Source organism: Taeniopygia guttata, chromosome 1, assembly GCF_048771995.1.
Source record: "Taeniopygia guttata chromosome 1, bTaeGut7.mat, whole genome shotgun sequence".
Taxonomy (NCBI): domain Eukaryota; kingdom Metazoa; phylum Chordata; class Aves; order Passeriformes; family Estrildidae; genus Taeniopygia; species Taeniopygia guttata.
Genome location: NC_133024.1, coordinates 84,545,390 through 84,570,258, shown reverse-complemented (window position 1 = coordinate 84,570,258; position 24,869 = coordinate 84,545,390). Strand labels below are relative to the sequence as shown.

Genomic DNA, 24,869 nt, shown 5'->3' with positions numbered 1-24,869 from the left:
CTGCAGTGAGCACGCTGTTTAAGTGAGCTGTACCTATGTCCTAAGTTCATAAATTGGTTTGGGTTGGAAGGGACCATAAGAACCATGTAGTTCCAGCTCCTCTTCCAGCAGACCAGGTTGCTCAAAGCCTTGTCCGGCCTGGCCTTGGGCACTTGCAGGGGTGGGGCATCCACAGCTTCTCCAGGCAACATGGTCCAGTGTTTCAACGCCATCAGAGTGAAGAATTTCTTCCTAATATTTAATCCAAATCTACCCTTTCAGGTTCCCTTTCTGGGGGCATATTGTTCATTTGGAAGCATGTAGGGCAGTATTTTGCATGCTTTTCACCTGTATTCTTGGGTTTCCATTTGCCTGTGTTGCACATCACTTATCATCAAATTGAGAAATTGCTTAATTGATGTTGGCCACCTGCACTCCTGAGGTTCCCTGCACTCCTTTTGTTTCTCTTGCCTATACAATTTTTTGCCATGCTGAGATCTTACTGTATCTCTACTTCATCTTTCCATCAGTATCATTAACAACAGGTTTTCCTACAGAGCCCTGAGGAATACTATTATTGACTTCTGCAGTGGTGAAGGTGACTGTTTAGTCCTGTTCTTGCTTTCTGTCTTCTTGGTTTTTTAAATCCAAAATAGTGTTTGGCTTCATATGCTATTGCTGTTTTTTTTTTTTTTTCCTTTTTTAGTGGCATAGCTTTTGAAAGTCTGAATAAGGTTTCCTGTATTCAGTGCTCCACTGGCATACTCAAGCTTTTCAGAAGGTTTGGAATATCTAATTCCAGTATCTACTGAAAGTGTTTAATTCCAGATTAGTAGTATTCAGTTTCAGCCATTTCAGTTTTGAGTGGAAAGAAGTAATGTACTTCATGTTTCTTAACCAGACTTTTGGGAACTGATGCACAGATGCATCTGGAAATCCACGTGCCACACCTACAGCATTTGAAACATAGAAAAACATTGTTCACTCATCTCCAGTTTCAGAAGCAATGTGTTTTTTCAGTGAGGGAATCCATGGTGTTGGTTGCAAATGACCTACATCACCCCAAGACTTCAGAAGGGTTTCATTACCTCATGCTTTCATTGTTTTAACAGTTTCATTTTTTTATCAGTGTTGCTTACTTTGTTGGAGGTTATAAAACCAGGTGACCCTTGTTTTTAAGAGCTGCTGTAGGTAGGCATCAATCCAATTGTGAATCACCAGAACTGATAAATGCAACTGTTAAGTGTTAGTGTTAGTCAAGAACTTCACTCAGTGCTAAATTTGCTCTGAAATTACAACTTCAGAAAAAAAGGCTACTGCTTTGTTACTTATGAATAATTCTTCCCACTATCAAGCTTCTAAAACTCTGAGTTATGTTTTTAACATAAATTATCTGCACTTTAGAAGTTAATTCTTCAGAGTGAACATTCCAATCTGAGAGTGGGTTGAAGGAACACAATTTAAAAAATATCAGTGTGTAATAAAAATGCCCATTTTTATCCAGTAAAACTTCAGTTAATCAGCATGAACAAGGTTCAGTTTAAGGTGAGACACAGACACTGGCTGATTTAAACTAAGGCAAAATTAATGACAAAAAATTTTGAATTTTAAGTGATGCCCAAGGCCGTTTCTAGAGTAATTTCATTATTTCTGTATGAAAAGAAATCCACTTTAAAATACATTAAAGAATTAAAAAAGCTGCGTATTATTTTCTTTAATTGTCTGGGAATTGAGTGGAGGGTAAGTCAGGTATCTGTCTTTCAAGAAAGTGGGTGCTTAATGTTTTAACCATGGGTATTGAGCTTTGCTTCAGGAATAATTCAGGTCACAAAGTTTCTGAAAGATCTATATTTCATTTTGTGTTGAAGGTAGATCTTGTGTGGTCAGTGAGACAGAGGATTACAGGTGAAAAATGGACACAACCTAGTGTGAGGGAGTTGACTGATTCTGAGAGAATTTCATTCTAATCGTATTTCAAACAAAAAAGGTTCCTGAATGAAGTTTCTAAACATTTTTTTTCCTTTCTTAAAAATTCAAATCTTTCACTGAAAGTCTTTCAGTACTTCATTTGTAAGACACTTGTCTTGAGTCTTAAAACTCATTTTTTATGTAGTAGATGTGATACGAATTTCAAAAGGCATTAAACATCAAATCTGGAAAGGAATTTAGACAAATTTTTTAGAACTTGTAGGAGATGAGCTGCTAAATATCTTAACAGAATGCTTTGCAGCATTGTAATAAAAACCCCTAGTGTGTGTGTTTAGTGCAGAGTTTTAAAAATATAGAATTATAACATGGCTTACATTAAACTGAGGGATAAATGTAATTAATTATCTGCTTGGTTAATATGGATTTTTGGCATAAAAGTCTGAATCATAAAATAGATAAAATTAACACAGGTGAATCAATGTGAAGTGGAATGGGTTGTCCTAGCACATGTATTACCTGGCTTTTTTTGGTTGACTTTCTCACTAAAGTTCTTTTAATGAGATTTTAAATGCAACTTCATTATGGATAATAGGTATGACAGTGTTGGTAGTTCATAAAGCCCAGAGACTAAAAGAATATGGTGTCATGTAACACTTTTTCTTTGGTCATGATGAATCTTTGATAACACTTTTTTTTTCTGCCTACTGCAAATAAATCAAGAAACATGTCATATGTGTGTGTAAATATCACTGTTCTTCAAACGGTTGAAATTGCTTTTTGCTGTTCCACTGTTTTAATAAAGAACTCTTTTTTGAGTACTGAGCACATTCCTTTTGAAGCCTTCATAATTTTTTTCCCATTTCAGTTGTCATTTAGATGTTGATATGTAAAGCAAAATGGCAAAAATCAACACCCAGCACTCCTACCCTGGTGTACACAGCCTGTCTGTCAGAACTTCTGATGAAGATATTGAAAGAATTGAAAATGGCTATATCAGGTAATATTTTCCTTTCATCACAGTCAAGAGGACAGATTGCTGCATAGTTTGTGGAACTCCTGTAGCTCTGGGAATGGGAGCTAGAAATATGGGAATATTGTGTTGTGATATTGTTGGCCCAGTGCACTTTACAGACTTTCCTGCATCTATCTAAAGTAGAGAGGAGACAGACACAGAGAGGTTGTCATGGTTTGCAGTTTTGGAACCAGGAGCTGTAACACCTCAGGAAAAAAAGCCCATTTTCACATCAGTGGGAATTACACTATCTCATTAAAGAGAAACCTCTTTCTCAAGTCACCACACAGATAGCACGCAGGGTCTGAGCTTCCGACAGGGTATGTAGGATTTGGTGAAGAAAAAGATCCTTTGAGCACCATGCAGTGAGAAGCCTTGGGAATGTTTGGGTTTTTTTAAGCAGCCTCTGCAAATTGCCTAGTTCCTGTATTAGGAAAAATCTGTACTGTATAAAGAGTATCAGCTTTTTTGTACTGGATTTTCAGTGTGTCTCACTGTAGAGAGGAAATGTAATAGAGGACTTTTACATTCACCTTTCCCTAGTTTTGTTAGTTTTAAAGTGGCTGTTTGAAATGTGCCAGTGAGCTTGCACTTACCTATTGCACAGTACCAGTCATTCCTCTAGACTGGGCAAAGCCTGCTGGGCCTGCAGAAAGATGCCTGATGATCCATAGCATCTCTGAAGGCTGGAAAATATTTTCTGCTTTTGTTTTGTTATGGCCAACCAGCTCCTCTGTGTGGATCTTGTCAGGCTGGCTCTTGCTGTTCAAATGCACACCCAGACTAGAGCACCCACAATCTTGATGGGCTGATGGGACTCCCTGCATTATGGGGAGTTTTGGATTGCATGTCCCTAGTAGCTGCTATGGATGCTCTGTTTGAATTGGCCTTTTTTTCTTCTTGCTTTGCTTAACATGATACCTTCTGTCACATAGATGTACCTACAGCAGTGAAAATGGATCTGATTTGTTCTGCAGAGTTAAGGCTTGCTTGCTGTTGTTGCACTACCCCATGGCCTCCTTAGGGAGATTTAAGAGCCCTGTCCCTTTCTCTCCATTAACAGCGATGTGTTAGAAAAAGTGAAAACACAGATTGAAATGAACCTCTTCCTTTCCTTTTTTTTAATGTCCTATTTAGTGGATGTCAGTGATTGGCAGCTGACAGAATGGAATTGCTGGCTGGGATGTGAGAGTGGGGTTATAAAGGTTTAAATGTAGAATTAAATCCCTGAAGTCATCTGCAATTTCAGAGGCAATGACTTTGACAGCTAGAGGGACTGAAATATGAATTGCACTTCATCATCATGGTGATGGTCTTGAAGACGCATTTTTTTAAAGGAAAGTTTGATATTAGCAGCATTAATTGCAGGACTTCATAGATGGGTAAGAAGATCCAATCTTGTTCTGTAAAAGAGATCTCATATTTAAGATTCTTGGATTTTTGAAATGAGTGCTGCTAAGTATATGCAATATCTTTATAATGCTGTTATTTTTTTTTTTTTTAATTCAGATTTGCTTTAGAATATGTCTGTACCAAAAGAGAGTAACCATCCAGGATTTTAGGTTTTCTGTACCTTACATCAAAATATGTAACTATAGATATTGGGAAAAAAGCACATTTGCTAGAGTAACAGCATTTATTCTTTGCCTTTACCTTACTCCAGCTGCTATTTGCTCTAGTTCAACATAGCAATTAAACACATTACTTAGTTCTTAATAAAGTCAGTGGGTGTTAAATTTATGCTTAATGCTAAGGAGGTGCTTAAGCACTTTTCTGATGTGAAATGAGGTGTTACCAAGAAAAAGCATTCACTGCAACAGTTAAAAGAAAGCTGCTACTGATCTTTAAAATGCTGTGCTCATTTATGCTGCAGTGATTCATGTACCCATATTCTTACTCTGTAGTGTGTTATAAAGGTGGTTCATTTTGTTAAAACAAAAATAAAGAAACCTCAAAAAATAACAAATAAATCTCCATTTTTAAAACCCAGCCTCTGTATAGAAACAGCTCAAATAGGAGAGGCAGCACATTAGCTTATAGACACACAGGCTGGCCATCTAAAGTTGAAAGTAGGATCCAGCTGTGCCCTGTAGACATCTGGATTTCAGTGTCTTTATGTGAGCTGTTGCCTACATTCCTGCTGTCCTGAGTGGAGATGTTGTCAGTACTGATGGTCAGCAGCACCCAGGGAACTGCTCAGCTTACCCTCAAATTCAGTAACTCTTCAGGCTCCTTTGGCTCTCTTGATTATGAGAGGTATTTAGTTGCCTGAAATAGACATCTAATGCTATTTGAGATACTATAGAGTATTTGAAGTGTTTAGCTGGCGCTAGCAGATGTGAGGAGGAACCTGTGTGCTCTGGAGAAGTCCAGTAAGGTATTCTGAAGTGTTACAAATTGTACCAGACTCTATTCTGAAGCAGCTGAATCAAGCCCTGAGATGGCCATTGACTATAATGGGAATTTAGATACTTCTTAGGTACTGCCATTAACAATATTAAAATTTATTCTAAGATCACACAAAATGTGTATTACTCAGTAAATGGGAATCAAATGCTTAAACCAGCCATGGTAGTGCAGTCTAAAACACTAACTAGTCCTGTATCCTTTCTCCAGCAGGTCTGTAGGCAGTTTCTCCAGGAAACACTAAAAAAGATTCTCTCAGCATTCAGCTGAAGAGAGTTCTTGGGCTGAATGTGGGCTCTGTGAACCTGGTAATCTGTGATGAATGTCTGTTCCATGAGTTTATTCATTGTCCCTTAGAAGGATGTTAACTTTGACAGCCACAATATTCTCAGCACTGGCAACATAAACTGGGTTCTAATTTTTTTTCAGTGCTACATGATGTTTTGTTATTGGAAGAGAAGTAGAAAACAGTTAACAAGTTGAGAATTCTGGGTTCGTCAGGATCTATTTTAGCATTGTTCTTTGGGTAGAAATATTAAAGTTTTTATTCTTTGTTAGTTTCTCAGCTGTGAGTGCACATAAAATTGATATGTTGATTATCCTTTTGTGGGCATTCAGAATGTTGCTGCCAGCTCCTATGAAGATACTGCAAGTATCATTTTAGTCAGTGTTTTCTTGGCAATACAGATTAACAGACCCATGTGAGAGTTCTTGTTTCCGTTACAAAGGGGGGAAAAAGTGATTCTTAATGGATGTAGAAAAGTCTTGTAAAAGTGAATACTAAAGACTGAAAAACACAGAGAAAACCAGGGAGTACTATAAAAAAAATCTGAAGTGAACCTTCATAAAGTCCAGCTTCCAATGAAATCAATTTCAAAACTCTATTACTAGAAGACAAGGCTAAAATTTAATCTGTTTTTCCTCAAATGCTAATTTTTTAAGTGCTAATAAGTTGTCCTTAGCTTCTGAGCTTGCTGGAATGTATGGCAGAACCTCCAGTGACTTCAGTTCATGTTGGATGGTTTCAGAAGAATTAGAGCACAGGCTTAGCAATAAGGTTATCAAACATATGCTGTATTACTAGGGAGAGGACAATTTGCTGGACTGTTTCCTGATGCAGTGGTGGAGAGATCCAGATGGGGGAACGTCTCATGAAGGCTGCATGGAATTCCATTTAAAAATAAAAATTGTTTTTGCAGAACCCATTCACTACTTGAGGATGCATCTTCAGAACTGCAGGGAGTTATTTCTGTGGAAGGAGGACATGTACCTGAGCCCCAGGCGAGCTCCTTCACTGGCAGGGGAGCAATGGCAAGGTAACATACTAACTAATAGAATTTCCAGTATTAAGTTCAATTTGCTGGAAGAGACTGGTTGCAATTTGGAGGCAAAGAAAGAAGAGCCATCACTTTCCAAAGAAACTGGATGGAGTCTAGCTGAAGAATGTCTATAAGAAGTAACAGAAGTTGCATTTGACCTTGATTCATCACTTACTTATTGCTAATCAAAGTCTTAGAATCTGAGAGAGGCTGGATAAGCCCAAAGAAATTTTTCAAATAGAAAAAAATGAATTATTTTTACATAACTGTATCTGAAAATACATTGAATGCAAGGGAAGTGCATGAATTGAGGCCAGACTGTAAAATAAATGGGTAAGTGTTTGGTTCTGGCTGATAGCTGATGCAGTGTTTGTTTTCTATCAAATAAAACATAATGATTGTCTCCTTTTGGTAGATTGCTCTGGAAAGGGAAGAGACAGGGAGTCTGTGTTTTAAGTGCAAGAATTTCTCTGTTTTTAGAATCCAGTTATGTTTATAACAGATTTGGAGCCCTAGCTCCAAATTGGGCAAAATTGAAGCTGACCATTGTCTTAAGTTGTTTGTTACTGAGACTTAAATATAAGCTGAAGTGGGGCTTCAAAACTTTATTTTGTCTGCTTTGTGTCTGAGACTACAGGATTCTGCCTTCAGATACCATTGTTCCATGCAACACAGACCACAGTCACTTTAAGCACAGTGTATTACTATTTAAATGACTAGGGTCATTTAAATAGTATTGTTCTCACCTCAACATTTTGGATAGTGGAGAATAAACTCAGATTTTTGGTTTTCAGATAATGACACCACTAGATACGGATGACAAAGTCTGCAAGAAGTTGAGTTTAGATGAGAAAAGATTATTGGTGTGTGTTTTGTGTAAACATTATGCACATGAATATATGAATTAGTACTGAGAACTTCCATTTCAATCTATGTTTATAATTTCTTTACCCTTTTTCAGGATAGATTGGATTACATTTGTAGGTAGCTACAGTTATGTATGCTCTGAATATACAGGGAAGTTTGTGATGTAATATAAACATGAATGCCTAGCAATTTAAATATTAGGGTAACACAGCATGACTCTTAAATGGAAATTCCCAAGGATCTAAGACAACTGTTTCTGATGTACTTCACTGAGTATCTCACTTTGAGATGTAAAGGCCTCCACTCAGCAAGAATATTCTGTTGCTCCTGCAGTGGGGATACAGTAGAATAGGAACTGATGTGTGAGGTATTTTCCTGATCCACTGCAGAAGGTGATCTATGAAGTTGTGGTGAGTGACTGGGTTCACACAGTTACTCCATCAAGTTTAATTTCATCACAGGTGGAGATGTGGAGAAAAATCCAGGGCTGGTGTTAGTGGGGATGTTTTAAGCCACCTCATGTTTCTGTCTGGTTCAGTCCATTTTGTGTGTGTGTTCCATGCAGGCTGTCCCGGTTTGTCTTATCTGTAAGGTCATGGGCCACAAGACACTCGCAGCGTGAAGACCAGAGGCCTGACTCTTTCCTGGAACGGATCAGGGGCCCTGAGCTCGTAGAGGTGTCCACCAGGCAAAGCAACATCCGCTCCTTCCTGGGCGCCCGTGAGCGGCCCGGGGCAGCAAACAGGTAAGAAGATGTGTTTATACTTCAAGTGAAGATGACTGAGGTTATCATGCTTTCTTGGTAATTGGGATGTAAGTTGTATTTTAAGAAGAGAGTAAGGAGCTTATCATGGGAGATAAACTGAGTATCTAATGCTGCCCAGGAATCTTCACATAACTGAAGTATTGCACTTTCAACAGACTTTCTCTTTCCTCAAACACAGTGTGATCAAGATCTTGAAGGATTTTGATCATGCTGCTTCAGGCAAAATGATGTCTCAGAACAGGAATTTATCATACGTAACTTGATGTTGCTAAACTGCTCTCTACTGAGGAGAATGCAGTTTATATTTCAAGAATCTAAGGTGTTTCTACTTCTGACTTTTCAGGATCTTAATGTGCATTATCTGTAAGTGTTAGGAAACTCTAAAGAAGCAGTTGTGCAAAATGTGTAATTGCTTTGTTAAATCTACTCAGAAGTCCATCTGATAACTTTACAGAAAGTTTCTGTTTCAGAAATGACAAAATCATTTGAATGCTGACTTCACTTATTAACATGTATGTGGTCTTTGGTATGGAAGGCAGATTCAGTCTTATTTTTTTTCCAGTACAATGAAAGAGAAACCTTTATGTGTTTATAGTTCTTTGACGTGATGAATTATTATTACTGTATAAATATATTATATGGTGTTTTTAAATTTAACTCCAGCTAAAATGGGAAAATGAAATACCAAGACAAAAGCTGGCTTTCTGTTTGGCATTAGGCTTTGAAGCAGAGACATTCTTTTTTTTTTCATAATTAAAGACTTGTAGGTAATCAAGTAATTAGTTTCAAAAATCTCAGCAAGCAATTAAGATTAAAGCAAAAACCTTTGAAGGTCTGTGCATTACACAGGTTACTGTGATTTGTTGTAGTCCAGCACAGTCTTATTATCTTCACTTGATCTGCTTCTTAGAAATTCATCTCAAGAGCACATTTTATTGAATTAGCCAGACTATTGCCTGATTTCTCAGGTGCCTGGATCAGTAGCAGCTGCAGATGGGAAGTAATTAGAGAGAACAACATTGATCATGGGCCAACAAACCTCTGCATAAGGCTATTTGAAATTAATTTAAGGGCACCTATCATTGCCTTCTCAGTTTTATGCTGTTGCTGGTTGACAGTAACTCTCAGTTGTTGGATCATGAAGGCTTAATTCTGCAGCAGTGGATAGGTATGCTCATTACTTATCCACAAGCCTTGACACTGCATCTGTGAAGAGGACTTGAAAGGATTGAAGAAAGCTTAAAATAGTAGCCCAATGAGTACAGGGCTAAAAATAGTGAGGTGCATCTTGCCATGCACTAATACGCCTAAGAACAGGCTTCAGACATCAGATGTGGTCACAAATGTGTATGCCAGGCACATGACAGAAAGGAACTGGTGCCTGGAAGCAGTTATGCAAAGGGGTTTATCACAACAGTCAAAATTGACCTTGCTAATCTTGTCAGTGCATATGTGGGAAGCTCGTGAGTCCGTCTGTCATGTCGGTAGACACGCGTGTGAAATGCCAGCAGCCTTTACTTGCACTCTTTAATATGTTTTATTTAACTTGCTTGCAGTCACTGGCCCTTGGCCAGGTTCAATGTCAACTTTAGCAACAACACCAATGAAGAGTAAGTACTGTTAACTTCCAAAGACCTTTCTACTACCATCACCTTCTCTTTTTCCCTATTCAGCCTAGTTACACTTGTAGTATGAACTCGTTAGTTCTTGCTAAGCCTTTCCTAAGAGTATAGTTTTATTATAGAGAAAGGTCTCATTTTCTTAGTATGAAAAGCATCCTTTGTGCTCCCTGTGAACTTCTTTTTGTCTGAAGTTACCCCTTCCTCTCGAGGAGTGAATTTGACTAAGCATTTAGTCCCTACCTTCTGTAGTTCAGCTGGCTGATTGTACTGCATTACCAATTAATGCATTCATTTTTCAGTTTTTAAATGAGATTCGTGTGTAAATTTTCTAACAGTGGTTTTCCTCTTTTAACACACTGGTCCCTTTTTGCAAATCAAGTGCCCCAAAAATTTTAGGTTGTCAAATGAGAAGTGGATACAGAGGAGGTTACCAAAATCCATTTATATGTCCACCTTTTAAAAATGTGTTTCAGTTCAGCAGGTACTCTTGTTTTAGAGAGAGTGACAGGCACCATAATAAGACTGGTATTGCCACAGAATGTCAGACAGAAGCTGTCCTTTGGAGTTTATTTTATATAATTGATAAGCTATTTCACAGTGTTACACCAAAGAGAAATTTATTAAGCAATGCAAAGAGCTCCTCTAATTTAAAATCACCCAACATCAGTGTTTGTTGCTTGTCTTAGACCACAGCAATCTGAAGACATATCTGCTCTTTAGTATCTAGCAGCAGATCTGAGTTCATGCATAATAGTTGGATTCTTTTCATTGCTTTCCAGATGAAACCAAAAAATATAAAAGTAATCAGTACACCTTCTGATTGTATCAGAAATACTTGTAGAAAACTCTAGGGGATTTTTTCCCCCTTCAAATAATTCTATCATAGGATAATTTAAACTGTACTTTTTTTATATGATGCTGCAAAACCTTTGTGCACATAGCTGAAGAAGAGATCTTCCTGCTCCTAAAGCAACTTTTCAGTTTGGTTTGTGTTACTTTTATTCAAAAGGAAAATCTGTGTGCAGTGAGCAGTGACAGAAATATGCAGACTTTTATTTAGACTGATATAAAAGAAGTGCTATAAGCTTGGAGCCAAGCCTGCTAGATGGAGCCCAAAGGACTGGTTAGGACAGAAATACTTCTGCCTTACTGTGTTTCTGACAATGACTCAGGTACCTTGGGCAAAACTTTCATCCTTTCACTGTTTCATTATTTTTAAATGAAGACAAGACCTGTCTGTCTACCTGCCCGACAGTCTGAAACATACTTGATCTGCAAAGTACTTAGATGAGAAATGCAAATATTTGAGTCAAAGACTCAAAGATTGATTCAAAGACAATGACAGTGTTTTTATAAGGGCTGATGAAGTAGATTTCTAAGCCTACAGCTGCACACAGCTTAGAAACAGCATGGATGCTGCTGCATTGGGGTCAAAGAGGACAGACACAAACTGTTGTATTAGTTACTGGATTCCAGTTTACTCAGTGTTACTGGTAAAGAAAAAGAAATGTGGACTTTTCATTATGTTAAAGCCCTAAGTGTGCCATGTCTTGAGGAACTGTACATGATGCTTTCACGTCTTTGATTATGGCAAACCTTTTCCTCTGAGTGACTTCCAATCAGACTGCAAGTAGATGTGAGTATGAGAAATTGGGAATTACCACAACAGAAAAATAAACAGAGGCAACATGAATGGAAGAAACTCATTTACGAAAGGTACCTGTAGTTGACACATGAGTTTGTAGGAGATCTCAGGCCAGAGAAAAATAAGTGTTGGCATTAGACGCTCTGTGAAATAAAATTTTTTCACTTTTTAACAAATAAAACACAAACATAGAAGGGAGTTGGAATTGTCAAAATATTCCCTCCAAAGTTCACCACCACTGAGACTTTTTGACTGATTTTCAATCTCAGCCTACTTTTCCCTGCATAATAAGATTCACAAATGTACATGTGGCCCTACCCTTTGAAAATTCTGCTTACTGGTAGCTCTTCCATTCTGGTAAGAATGCCAGGCATTTGAAGTATCGAGGAGCTATGTTAATGCTAACAACAGCAACTGTGCATTTGCCTTTAGATCAGACATCATGCATGGTAATCTGAAATGAAATCTTGACATGTTTTTTAAACAGGAAGGAGTTTTGGGGGCAGATTGGAAAATGAAGCAGTAAAGTTCTGGACAGTCAGTCCAGAGAAATAAATTTTTGAGAAGCAGTTCCCACTGCTATGTAGGAATCAACCTTGGTAAATGAAAATCTGTTTCTTGCATTTGAGATGCAAGTAGAAGTAGAAGATCAGTCAAGCCAAAGGTTTTTTTCTTCTCCAGTTCTCCTCCCTTTACTGTGTAATTTTGAAGGTGTCAGTGGTGTTGGTCAGTTTGGTAGGTATTTCCTTGGATGTGGCAAAGTGTAGGATCTCAGCGTTTTTTAGCAAATGAGTCTTGGCTTTTCCAAAGTGCACTGTGGTGGTGCATCACTGTAGAAATGTCTAAGTGTAAGAACTGGAGCAGGTGCTCACTGCTCATTGGTGAAAGCTGCTACTATCATAAATTGGTGGCTGTCATCTCCTTTGGAGTGCTTCTTTCTCCTTGTATCAAGCACTTCCTAGATGTGACTGCCATCCACAGCACAGCCCTTTCTGGCCTGAGCAATATGAGCAGGCGTGCACGGGAAGCACAAGTCCTGTAAGCAGCACTATTACATACTCTGTCCTTGCTGTGGGATGTTGCTGTCATTAAACTCATTTGTCCTTTCCTGACACCAGTGCAAAGGGAGACTCAGACCCAGTCTCAGCAGTTCAGAGGCGAAAACAGAGCTCCCATGGGAGCAGGAATCCATGGATTTCATTCAAACCAGACGTTATGTGTGGGGTGTGTTTTTATCCACACGCTGTAGTGTAAGGACACTTAGGCTTTTCTGTCCAAGGGGGACATTTTCTGCTTCAGGGATTAGAAACGTTCAAATAAAAAAGAAGGAGATCTCAGATGATGGATTTTCTTCTTGTGCAAATGAGCACCATTCTTAACAACACATGATATTATTCTTGACCAAGCATGTAGCAAATCTAGCTTTAAGATTAATTATTGTCAGAATTTCGAGAAAGATGTTAACTTCCTATAGGTTTGAAAAGTATTTGTGGGCCTGTCTGCCTAAGTGAATGTATTTCAAGACTCTTCTGTTCAGACAAACCGAAGAATGGGGCAATTAAAATCCAGAGGTGATTAATTAATTAAAATTTTGCTAGTTTTAAAGAACTATGAGTGGAGATTCATCCTTATTTTTATAATTACTATGAAAGCTTCAGACAGTCATGTTGAGGTTTTGGCTGTGCAAAGAATGTTGACAGTTTGTTAAGCCATTTCATATTCTGTCATCATTTTATAGGTTTCTTTTTAAGTGGCTGGTTCTTAAGAGTCAATCAAACTGAAAGCATTTACTTAAAATCAGCCTGGTACGCTGATGTCTGAAAAGGTCAAGAAGGTATGGGTGACTAATGCAGAGAATCAGCCAGCTGGTTACCTGATGTGATCGTGTGGTGGTGTCAGGGTGAGAGATCTTAGCCTGAGAATCCTTTTTTCCAGTTGGATCCCTGCCCTACTCTGTCCCAAGTTCAGAATAGTTTCCCAACCCTCCACCCTCTCCCTTAACTGCTCAGTATTGCCAATACTGCTAAGCCTTGTATTATGTTGTACAGCAAAAAGGAAGAAAAGAAAGAGGTTAAAGAGGAGAAAAAAGAGGAAAAGAAAGAGGAAAAGAAAGATGAAAAGAAAGAGGAAAAGAAAGATGACAAAAAAGATGACAAAAAAGATGATAAAAAAAAGGAAGAGTAAGTATAAAGAATGAATGTGTGATTGTAACGTCTCCTACACTACAAAACATGGTATAGCATTTCATTGTAACATTTTACAGTTGTTCTGTAGACTGCAGATTCTCAGCCTGTTAAATCTTTAATACATTTTCCCCTTTGAGAAGTTTTCACCTGCTCAGCAAAGTTCTTGTTTCTTGAAGACCTGTGTTTAGATCTTTCAGAAAAAGCTTCCTATGTCGCTAAAAGGGAATTGAGTTACCTCTGGTCACTTTGAGTTGAAGATCACTTTTCAATTATGGCAACACTTTAGGACAGCAGCCTTCTTTGCAGAGCTGCACAGACTTTTCATTGTTTCAGAATTTCCATAACGATTCAGAGCAGATGACCCAAAAGTCTGGTTCATCTTACCATGTAGAAACGTCTTACATGAAGAAAATTAAAGGTTTGCTAATAAGCTTACTTATTTCACTGACTAGTTATTTAATTACTTAATATGGTGCAGTTCATTGCTAGTGATCACTAAAATTTGCTTCTATTGGTTAGGGGATGGTGTATTTCTCCAGCAAAATAAGGTAATTTGAATGCTTTTGACAGAAATGGGTCCCATTCTTGCATTGTTCCCCTAAAGCTGACCCAAATATATCATAATTTACTGTTACCAGTGATTCAAAGTAACAATGATGGTATTAAAAAAGAGAATGCATTTGAATGCATTTCACAGTTAAAGAATATGTTACAGTAAATACTGTAGGTTATATATATGTATATGATGGCACCTGCTATATAGACATGAAGACATTCCAAATGGAATCTGATTGATCTCAAGATCTTTATTAATGCTTTAAAATTTTTTTTCCAATTAAAAAAGCCTTTGTTCTAAACACTGTCTTGGCTTTAATTACTAGGTAGTAAAAGCGTGAGCTTTGGAGTAGCCTAGAGTGTTTTAAAACATCTTGTCAAATAAAATTACTGTTTTAATGTCTACAAGGTAGTATACTCTGACATATAATGACCATATTTCATGGTCACCAGTTTTGAGGTGGTGACCAGTTTTCTAGAAGAAATAGTTTAAAACCAGTAGTGAAGATGGAAAAGTAAATACTTTTTAGATTAAAGCTGCTTCCTTTACTCACATTGCCTGGATGTTCAGCTGACAGCAATGGCAATGCCAGAAATACACACAGTTTTGAAATAAATTATCATTACATTTTAATATATTTGCTTTCTTGGAGATTAGGAAAAGCCCCACAAATACATATTCAGGCATTGCCTGGTCATGTGACATTCTGCACACTATTATACAGTCCACAGATCACAGTTTTACTGTTGAAATAATTTTGCAGCTGTGGACCTCAAATCCATTAGTGTATATTTCCTCTGATTACAAACCTAATTGCTCTCTATTCCATATCGACCTTTCTCATGCTGGAGGTGGGCATTTCTGAGCATACCCTGTGCCATTAGCCATACTGTTGTTCAAATCTTTATATTTCAGGCCTGTGTGCTTCCTTTAGCATCACTTCCTTGTTGTGAGGCCTAAGGAGCCAGGGCTGTGGATGTGTGAAATTTGCCTTTGGCAAAGACATGTTTCAGCTCTAGTCACACACACTGCATGTGCATACGCACACAGAGTTTCTTACTTGTACAGACATGCTTTACTTGTTCAAATGCATGCTTATACAGTCATTTTCATAATAGACTTTTCTAAAAATCAATAAGTAGCCTGCAAAGGAAGGCTCTTTCTCTAGCAATGAAATGTAACCTTCTAATTGGAGCAATAATGAGAAGCATTTAACAAGTAAATTTTTTTTCAGTGTGGGGCTTAATACAGAAGGCTGTGGGTTTCAGTGTGGGAGATATGAATGTCTGTGTTTTTCTTTCCACTTTTACTTACTTTTTGCAAAGTTGTGTCAACAAAGAAATAGAGCTTGTCAGATGGGATGCCTGATATCTCATCTGCACTGTCTGCGTGGATACTTTCCCTTCTCAGGCAGCTGTGAGTTCATGGTGAAGTGAGCAGCCTCAAGAAGAGGGAAATCCAGCAGGTTGTTTGCTTACATTTCCAATGTAAATCTGCATGTTTTACTTTCCAGGCAGAAAAAGGAGGTCTTTGTGATAGATCCTTCAAGCAATCTGTACTACAACTGGCTGACTGTAATTGCAGCACCTGTGTTCTATAACTGGTGTATGCTAGTGTGCAGGTATGGATTCAAGTTAAGAACAATTTCACATTTCAATCATTATGCTTCCTATGTAAATCACCCTCTTATCTCCCTGCAGTATCTTTTGAGTGACTTACCTGGAAGGTTTACAGTTCATAGGCCCTTAGGGATGTATGATATGTATGCCACTGGGAATAGATTGCCGGTGTTTCTTTTTTTTTCTCTTTTTGTCTAAAAGCAGGTGGATGTAACTTGCAGTGAGTGTCCTGATGAGCGCTGGTGTGGCCTTTGTGTGCCACCTGCCGGCTGGCAGCTGAGCTGTGTCCTGGCCACTGCATCCCTAAGCACTGCCAGGGATGAGGGCTTCTCAGCACACAAGGGAGAGCAGAAAGGAGGGATGTGGGCAGTGGTGGGGCCTCTTAAATTCATATAATGCTTTTGGATGCTCGAAGGACAGAAAGATATAACTCAAGTATTTATTTTCCACGGCAGAATGTAGAAATCAGTTTCAGTGAAAGTGATGGATAGCTGTAGAAATGGTAGGGAGAGATGAGGTTGGCTTGCCACTGAGAAACACATATTTTATTTGGGAATTATCTACATGGTGATGTGTATCCCATGAAATCTGATGCACTTTCAATTGTAGGGATATGCGTAATCCTCCATAAGTGCACTTGTGTGGCATTTATTTGTTTGAGTTTTATTCCTGTCCAGAACACTTTTGAATTCTGAAAGATCCTGGAGTCTGTTTGGACATAACTCTAGTGTGCAGATGTCTGGACATGGAGATATGTTGTAATATTTCTGTTCCAGGAATGTGCATTAACATGCTGCTAGGGCATGTAATGCAAGTACTCTGCTTATGCAGTTGGCCTAATTTATTTTTTTTTTAACTTTCTTTCTTCAGAGCCTGCTTTGATGAGCTACAAATGGACCACATTAAAATGTGGCTGTTCTTGGATTATCTCTCTGATATTGTCTATGTTATTGACATGTTTGTCAGGTTCAGAACAGGTGAGTCTTTCTGGGATTTTACAGTCTTTCAAATACTGCATGTATATAAAGAATGGAAACAAAAATTCCCCTGTGGGGTATGACCACTGTAATATCCTGTGAGAGTGCAACAGTGGGGGCTTTCGGAAGATGAAGTGTCTGATCAGCTTGGATTTTTTAAGACCATACATTCCAACACTTGCTCTTCACTTGTCTCTAAATTCAGTTCTGTCAGTAATAGGTGTGCCAGATGCTGAGTGCATAGCCACTGTAACAGACTGTGTGGGGAAGGACAATAGGGCACTTGGGGCAGGAAACCAAATGCACCCCACAAGTGCTGCTTTTGTAACCAAGCTGTGCAGCATCCTGGTCAGAAGTGGTTATTGAGTTGGTCAGGTGCTAGACCTGGCACCTGTCTCAGCCTTCAGTCTGTGGTCCTGTGCCTGGAATGGCAGTGTGGCCCCTCTGCCACCATCTGTGTTTCCTGCATCCTCTACGAGGTCCTGGCAGGGTTTCCCACTGCCTGGTGATGGGATAGGGTTAACCCAAGAACCTCTGCTTAGTTCCTGCTATCCTGGACAGAAATGTGAGCCCAGAGGATCTGTGAGGGCTGTGCCATGCTATGTGTGAAGTGGTTCTCTTCAGCTTCTTGTCCCTGTTTCTGTAATCCAGGCAGGCTGAGATTCCAGCCTTAAAAGTGGTATCTGTTTTAAACTGAGCAAGGTCATAATGTAGGCCTAAGCAATGACATACAGTGATCTGTGTCACCAAGTTACTGAATAGTCCTCGATGCACTTTGGTGCTTGCACTTTGGTCCATGCCAGAGAGCCCCCAGTGTCTGGGGACAGCTAGGAGGACAGCAGAGGTTGGGTGTTGTTGATGGTGGTGTTTTTGGAGGGGCCTGGAAGACCTTACATGTGAATAGAAGCTGTCCCAGTAGCTGGTCTTAGGCCACAAAACATCTTCTGTCTCATTTTCTTCACTGGTATAGACACAGCTTCAATATGTCCCTTGAAAGGGTCCAAAACAACACTGATTTAAAAAATGAGAGTAATTTTAGATCTTTAATTTTAACATCTTATCCATTTTTACCTATTTATTTATTTAAAGTTGTGTTGACAGCTTGATGTTAATTATGACCTGTGACAAGTTGTAAACATAATTACAAGCACACAACCCATGGCAAGCCAAGTTCTTAAACTTAGCAAGTACCTTGTTCAACAGGAAAGTCAGTTTCAGGTACCAGCCGAAATCATAAGTGTGCTGTGTTTGGGGAAGGATGAGGAGGGGTGTTCATCCTCTTTGTGTAGTTAAAATGTCAATTGTGCCAACTAAATTTACCTCCTGCAGTTACATCTGTTAATGTAATGGGAAAGAACAGAGCAGAAATTAGGCATGTCCAGGCAAAGCAAATTATAAATTTCCATGGGCTGTCCTGATAATGATTATATGGCTGTTAAAGCCTGACTGGAATTTGAATTTTCAGGCCTGGCTTACAGCTGCAGAATTTCTGGAGCTGTCTCCCAAATGCTTCAGTAAGGTGTCTGCTGTAGTTCCAGGCACTCTAAGAAAGAAGTTGCTTCTTTTAGGTGGCAAAATCTTTGTCAACTCTCTTAACAGTTCCTCCTGGCTCTGCCTTTGCCTGCTGCCTTTTCATGTGTGTCCGCAAAGTCCATCTGTCCTGGGGACAGAGGTCCTGGAAGCCTGTGGGGAAGAGTGAGACTTTCTGCTGTCTGAGGGCAGGGTCTGCCTTTGAACTGAGATCTAGGTAGTCCCACGACTACTCTGATCAGCAGCTTCTCCATGGTGCATTTCTGTCTAGCTGCAGGGCCAGTTGGACTGCATTTCACCTATTTGATGACTGTGCACTGTGAAACAGAAAAGATTCTTGTCTCAGCAGCTGGTTGTGTTTAGCATACCCTGTGTTCTAATGCTTTCAAAAGATTTAAGATTTTAGTTCCATAAGGCAACAAAAAGCCAAGAGATTTTATCTCCTTTCAGGGGGAAGATGTTTTCAAAGTTGTTCTTCATAACTGTGTATCAGAAATTGATCAGTCTGGCCAGCTTTTCTGTTTAGTTGTACAACTAAAGGGCATATATGACCAGCTTTGTCAGCAGTGATCTGGGAGGCAACACGTGTGGCAGAGGAACTACTTCCATTTGTAGTCACGTCAGTTTGCAGATCCAAAGCCAGATACACACAAATAGATGTGGCATTTACAGATGAACCACACATTCAGAAATACCATGCTGTGTAGGGCACAGAGAAATGCAGCTTGGTGTTCCTCAGCAGAGGCTTCCCTGAGAAAGCTAAGGGGCCTTGTAGATTGCTAAGGGGTTAGTAAAATGTGATAATCCATGATTCACTGGGAATGTTTTAGTTTCTTCTCAGGGGACATTTTCTCCTGAGTGACCCAATGGGCTGACAGTTGGATATTTCCATTGCAATTGCAGCGTAAGTTGTTCCTTGTGGAACATTTTTAATGCCCTCAGAGGCACAAAAGAGCACTGTGGCTGTACTGTCTGCAGCAAAACTCTCATGGCAGTTTATAGCTATTTGTAAATTTTTTTAATCTAATACTTTTCAAAGTCTTTGGAATGAAGAACTATTGATGTGTGAAAGGCTGCTTAGCAGCTCTCTCACTAGAAACACAAAGTGCAGACCAAGGAAAATCATATCAGTTTTAACATTGGACACAAGAGGAAAAACATGACTTAGGGAGGGGGGGGTAACTGCATTTCTTTATCTCAAGGATATCTATATTGTTTGGGAAAAGCTTCCAACAATCTATTATACCTACTTATTCTTAGTATTTATTTTAAAATATTCCACTCCTATTTTATACACACTTGCTTTAACTTTAGTTATGACTCATGCCAGTGATTCATGAAAAATTAGACACTTGAATATCCCTCTTTTTTTCGCAAAGATACTTAAAAAAGATACAGCTGTTGCAGAAAAGAGTGGAAGGCCTCAGGGAGCACTGTGGTGATAATAGAGTCATTGTTCTTAGTCATTATATACCAGCTTTGAAACTTGATTGAAATACTTAAATATGCAATTAAATGACCTCAATATCTGTAAGCATAACAGTACAATTTTAACATTCTTAGGCCTGAAATGTAAGTTACTCACTACTGTTGATGGTATTTTTATTCTAACAAGTAAAATCTTTTTATTCTCCGAAGGCTTCCTTGAACAAGGCTTGCTAGTTCAGGATGAGAAGAAATTACGAGAACATTACACCAAAACTGTGCAGTTCAAACTAGACGTGCTGTCTCTTGTGCCAACAGACCTGGCATATTTCAAGCTTGGTTTGAACTACCCTGAGCTGCGATTTAACCGCTTGCTGAGGATCGCTCGGCTCTTTGAGTTTTTTGACCGTACCGAGACCAGGACAAATTATCCAAACATGTTCCGTATTGGCAATCTGGTGTTATACATCCTTATCATCATCCACTGGAACGCGTGCATATACTTTGCGATATCGAAGGTGATCGGGTTTGGGACTGACACCTGGGTGTACCCCAACGTGTCCGTTCCGGAGTACGCGCGCCTGTCCAGGAAGTACATTTACAGTCTGTACTGGTCGACGCTCACGCTGACAACCATTGGAGAAACGCCGCCCCCGGTGAAGGACGAGGAGTATCTCTTTGTCGTCATCGACTTCCTGGTGGGCGTGCTCATCTTTGCCACCATTGTTGGTAACGTCGGCTCCATGATTTCCAACATGAATGCTTCCAGGGCAGAGTTCCAGGCCAAAGTGGATTCCATTAAACAGTACATGCAGTTCCGAAAAGTGACTAAGGATTTGGAAGCCAGGGTTATTAAGTGGTTTGATTACCTCTGGACCAACAAGAAAACAGTAGATGAGAAGGAAGTTCTCAAAAATCTGCCTGACAAGTTGAAGGCTGAAATTGCCATCAATGTCCATTTGGACACACTGAGGAAAGTGCGTATATTCCAGGATTGTGAAGCTGGACTTCTCATTGAGCTGGTGCTGAAACTGAAACCTACGGTCTTCAGTCCTGGTGACTACATTTGCAAAAAAGGAGATATTGGAAGAGAAATGTACATTATTAAAGAGGGAAAATTGGCTGTGGTGGCGGATGATGGCATAACCCAATTTGTAGTCCTAAGCGATGGCAGCTACTTTGGTGAAATCAGCATCCTAAACATCAAAGGTAGCAAATCTGGCAACAGGAGGACAGCCAACATTAGGAGTATTGGTTATTCTGATTTGTTCTGCTTGTCTAAGGATGATTTAATGGAAGCCCTCACAGAATATCCAGAAGCCAAAAAGGCTCTGGAAGAGAAAGGACGTCAAATTCTGATGAAAGACAATTTAATAGATGAGGAGGCAGCAAAAGCGGGAGCTGACCCAAAAGACTTGGAAGAAAAAATAGGACGACTTGAAGTAGCTCTGGATACGCTGCAGACTAGGTTTGCGAGGCTCATGGCAGAATACACTGCATCTCAACAGAAGGTGAAACAGAGACTTGCCAGAGTAGAAACCCGAGTGAAAAAATATGGTAGTGGCAGCTTATCAGTTGCAGAAGCAGAGGCTGAAAAACCTGAGGAGAAAAAGCAGTAATGGAGTACTTATATTTCCTCATTTATTGGAGAAAGTTGAAGCACTGAAAGCCATAAATGTATGTAAATATGTGTGTGCATACATAGACATAATTATTTTTATATGAACTCAAGAGAATGGTTTTTAGCATTTTTAACTGAAGCAGTATTTTCTTGTAAATAGAACACTGTCACCTTTTTCTTGGGGGGAGATTTGGTCCAGCACTTGGTACTTTTTTGTACTGAGAGCGGGTTTCTTACAAGTCATGCTCAGAATGTCTGTTGTGTTTGGTACCTGTAGGTCTTGACACATTGTCTCTTCCTGCGCATTGTGCGTTAAGAAGACATTGTACTTGAAGTAGAAGAGATTAATTTTTCTCCTTTTTAAGAGCTTAAAAAATGTTTATAGGGTACCCTGCTCTAACTTGCTACTTTAGTAGCTGATTAAATGCATGGATGGATGTCTGGGTTTCTCAAAATTCTTGTTCTTTCACAGTCTGTGCAAACAGCTGGACGACAGCTAAGCAGTGTCAGGTACCTGGCCATTGCAGTGCACCCTGCATGTGTCTGAAATAGCTGTGTGTTTGGATCCTTTAGTCTGATTCTAATGAGCTGGGCTCTGCACAAAGGACCATGCTGACAGAGTAGCAGTGCTCATTCATGTCCCTTCTGGCAGGCTCTGTGACAGCCTTTGGTGCTCTGCAACTGCTTCACCAAGGGAGAGAGTGCGGTATCCTCCCTTCTTGTTTTTTTGGCCGAGTTTCAGCTGCACTGGTAAAACCCTCACTTGGAAAGGAGTCCCCCTGAAGCTCACTGGTGAAAGGGTAATAAGGTTTCACTGAACCTGGGAAGAGAAAAGTGGGTCCTAGTGTGTGCAGCTCCCCTATGTAGCGTGCTGAGTGAACTCCCTGGCAAGTGGGCGGTCCTGAGGGAGGCTACTGAGAAATCCCACGGGCTGGCAGGGCAGGCTGTCACTGCCTGCCAGGCAGCTTGCTCCCACAACAGGTTTTCTGCAAGGCAGGGATAACAAGCCCTGTGTTCCAGAGTAATTCTGGTCACTTATGCCTATGTTTTCCTTCTTTTTATTTCTTCTGAGGATGTCTACTCCGTCCCCTTTGCTGTTTATGGCCATCTTTTCTCCAAAGTAATTGTCACACTACCATGTTTCTATTAGGGACAATGCAGAAGATGTTAGCTTTCATTTTTTGCTGTACAGTATTTTGCTATCATGCAATTTTCCCTATGTTACTTTCATTCTTCTGTATCTCACTGGCTTTTGAAAGGTATGGAGTAGCAGAGGCTGTTCAGCATGTATGGCATGGGATCCTCCAGTGGCATTAGGTATTACTATGGGCGATGTTCTGACTTTAGTTGTTTTCAGGCCTGACTTATGATAGCATCTGGGACTGATGTCTTGTTGGAAAATTGGTGAGAAACCCACTGAGAAGAGGGTGGTTTGACTGGGTGACAGTGGAATGAAAAGAGCCAGTTTTGCTAAATGAGTACAACTGCTAAGAGTAAGTCCTTGTCTCCAGGCAAGCAGCTGTTCCCTTCTATTGACACTTCTGAGCCTGGTGAGGGAGACAAATCTGTCAGTGATGAAGGAATGAAGCTTTGCCAGCAATACTGGCAAAGGGACAACTCGGTAGTAATGGCCACACTTAGCCCTTGTCTAAACTCCTGTTATTGTTAGTATAAAAGCCAGCTGTCCTTATGGATCGTCCCTAGATTGGGCTTAACCTCTATTATCAAAATATCCACTGATTGTAATAAGTGGTTTGGAAAGTAGTCAAGATCTGTTTGTGGCCAGTGGCACTCAGGAGTTGCTCCATCAGCTGAATCTTGTCCTTATTTTCTTTAAGGGCTTGAGAGAAATGGGGAAGCTTTGAGAGGCTGGTTTTGGCAGGGGTGTAGTGCCCTTGGTCCCCCCCAGAGGCAGGCACGGCTGAGGTGCAGCTGGGCTCGCTGCAGGGTACCCCTGTGAGCACAGACTGTGCCATCACAGGCTGCTCAACTTGCAACTTCCACCTTGTGACAGAGCCAGGTACCACTCTCACCTTGGCTGACATTCACTGCTGTGTGACTCAAACCCACTGTATCTGGTAGGGGTTTCATGCATATTGACATGTTCTCCATCAGTCGTCATTCTCTGTAAATACCTATCTACCCAACATAGCACAGCTGTTCCAGCCCACTAGGTATATGTCAGTAAAACTGTTTAAAGTACTCTTTATACCAAATTCATACCTGTTTAAAAACCCTAAAAAACACAGGACTGCATCTTTACCTGATGGATCAGAACAGCCTAATCTATCAGTTAAATACATGTTTGTTCTTCCCTTTCCATGCCTCTTGAACTGGTTTTCATACACCAGAAAAGAGTATTTTGATGCTATTGGCTTCAGTCACTTTGAAACATACAGCTTCTGGCATGAAGAAATCACATTCTTTGGTGTCTTTTATCTCTGTAAGATTTTTTTTCCTCTTCTTTAATGTGGCTACAGCATGTACATTAAAATATTTTGAGTAATGTTCAAGCAACTCTGTGTTTTCTCTTACCCATATCCCTCTAGATTTTAGTGTTTCATGACAGACTTTGATCATGTCACCATTACAAGGCCTGGAAAATTGTTAGCTGGAACAGAGATCTGAAGTGACAGAAAACGAAGTGGGAATGGTGGTCTCCCCTCACAGCAGGGCACCTGGCACACAGCTTTGGTCCTGGGCCCAGTTTTGACATCATCCCTGTGTTTGCAGATACCACACAGGCACAAGAGTCTGACCATTATGGCACTGCCCAAGGGTGCCAGGTCCCATGGGGCACAGAGCCTGCCAGGCTCTTCATGCTGCTGCCACCTGTCTCCTGTCTGCCCCTTCCCAGCTCCAGGCAGGGTGGCACAGCAGGATCTGTCTAGCAGAAATAAGTGTGTGCAGCTTTCTGCTACTTGCACACAGGTCACCTTCCAAAAATTGCCTGGCACAGACAGGGCTGGGCTTGTTCTTCAACCCTGCCACAAGAGAAAGCAAAGCACAGGGCAGTGTTTGCAGAGCATTTGACCACAGGCCCTGACTCTAGAAATAAGTTTAATGGCCGCAGCGCTCACTTCACATGGGCCTAAGCAGGTAGCCAGTGGCTGGCACTGCTGCTCCAAACTGCCTGTGCTGAGTGAGACACCAGATGGGCAAAGTCTGAGAGGTTTGAACATCTGCTCCACATGCAGGAGAGGAGAGGTAGTGGAGTGGCACACCATGCTCCAGCTGCTGCTCAGAGTGAGCTTTTCCAGGGAAAGGGCCTCAAGCCTTCTCAGACCCTGTACCCTGACAGCAAATTATTTCAGCCTTGCTCCTCTCTTAAGTTCTGTCAGTGCTCTCCCCATCCTTTTAGCATCATCCCCTATTATTTTACTTTACAGATTTACAGCAGAAAACTGTCC

General features: G+C 40.1%; 1 protein-coding gene across 5 annotated transcripts in view; it reads left to right on the top strand.

The window, feature by feature from the left end:
- Positions 1-23,972, top strand: part of CNGA3 (cyclic nucleotide gated channel subunit alpha 3) — a 29,565-nt gene extending 5,593 nt beyond the window's left edge. Inside the window, exons 2-9 of one of the 5 annotated variants that reach the window (XM_072932353.1) lie at positions 2,774-2,905; positions 6,526-6,642; positions 8,078-8,257; positions 9,835-9,888; positions 13,594-13,725; positions 15,801-15,908; positions 16,777-16,883; positions 20,052-23,972. In XM_072932353.1, the coding sequence (XP_072788454.1) occupies positions 2,805-2,905; positions 6,526-6,642; positions 8,078-8,257; positions 9,835-9,888; positions 13,594-13,725; positions 15,801-15,908; positions 16,777-16,883; positions 20,052-21,457 (2,205 nt within the window). In that variant the 5' untranslated portion in view covers positions 2,774-2,804 and the 3' untranslated portion in view covers positions 21,458-23,972. Of the gene's footprint in view, positions 1-536; positions 578-625; positions 761-2,773; positions 2,906-5,535; positions 6,028-6,525; positions 6,643-8,077; positions 8,258-9,834; positions 9,889-13,593; positions 13,726-15,800; positions 15,909-16,776; positions 16,884-20,051 lie in introns of those variants that run through there. The other 4 variants (XM_072932344.1, XM_072932348.1, XM_030277931.4 and 1 more) reach the window with 4 other exon arrangements.
- The last annotated feature ends 897 nt before the right edge of the window (positions 23,973-24,869 follow it).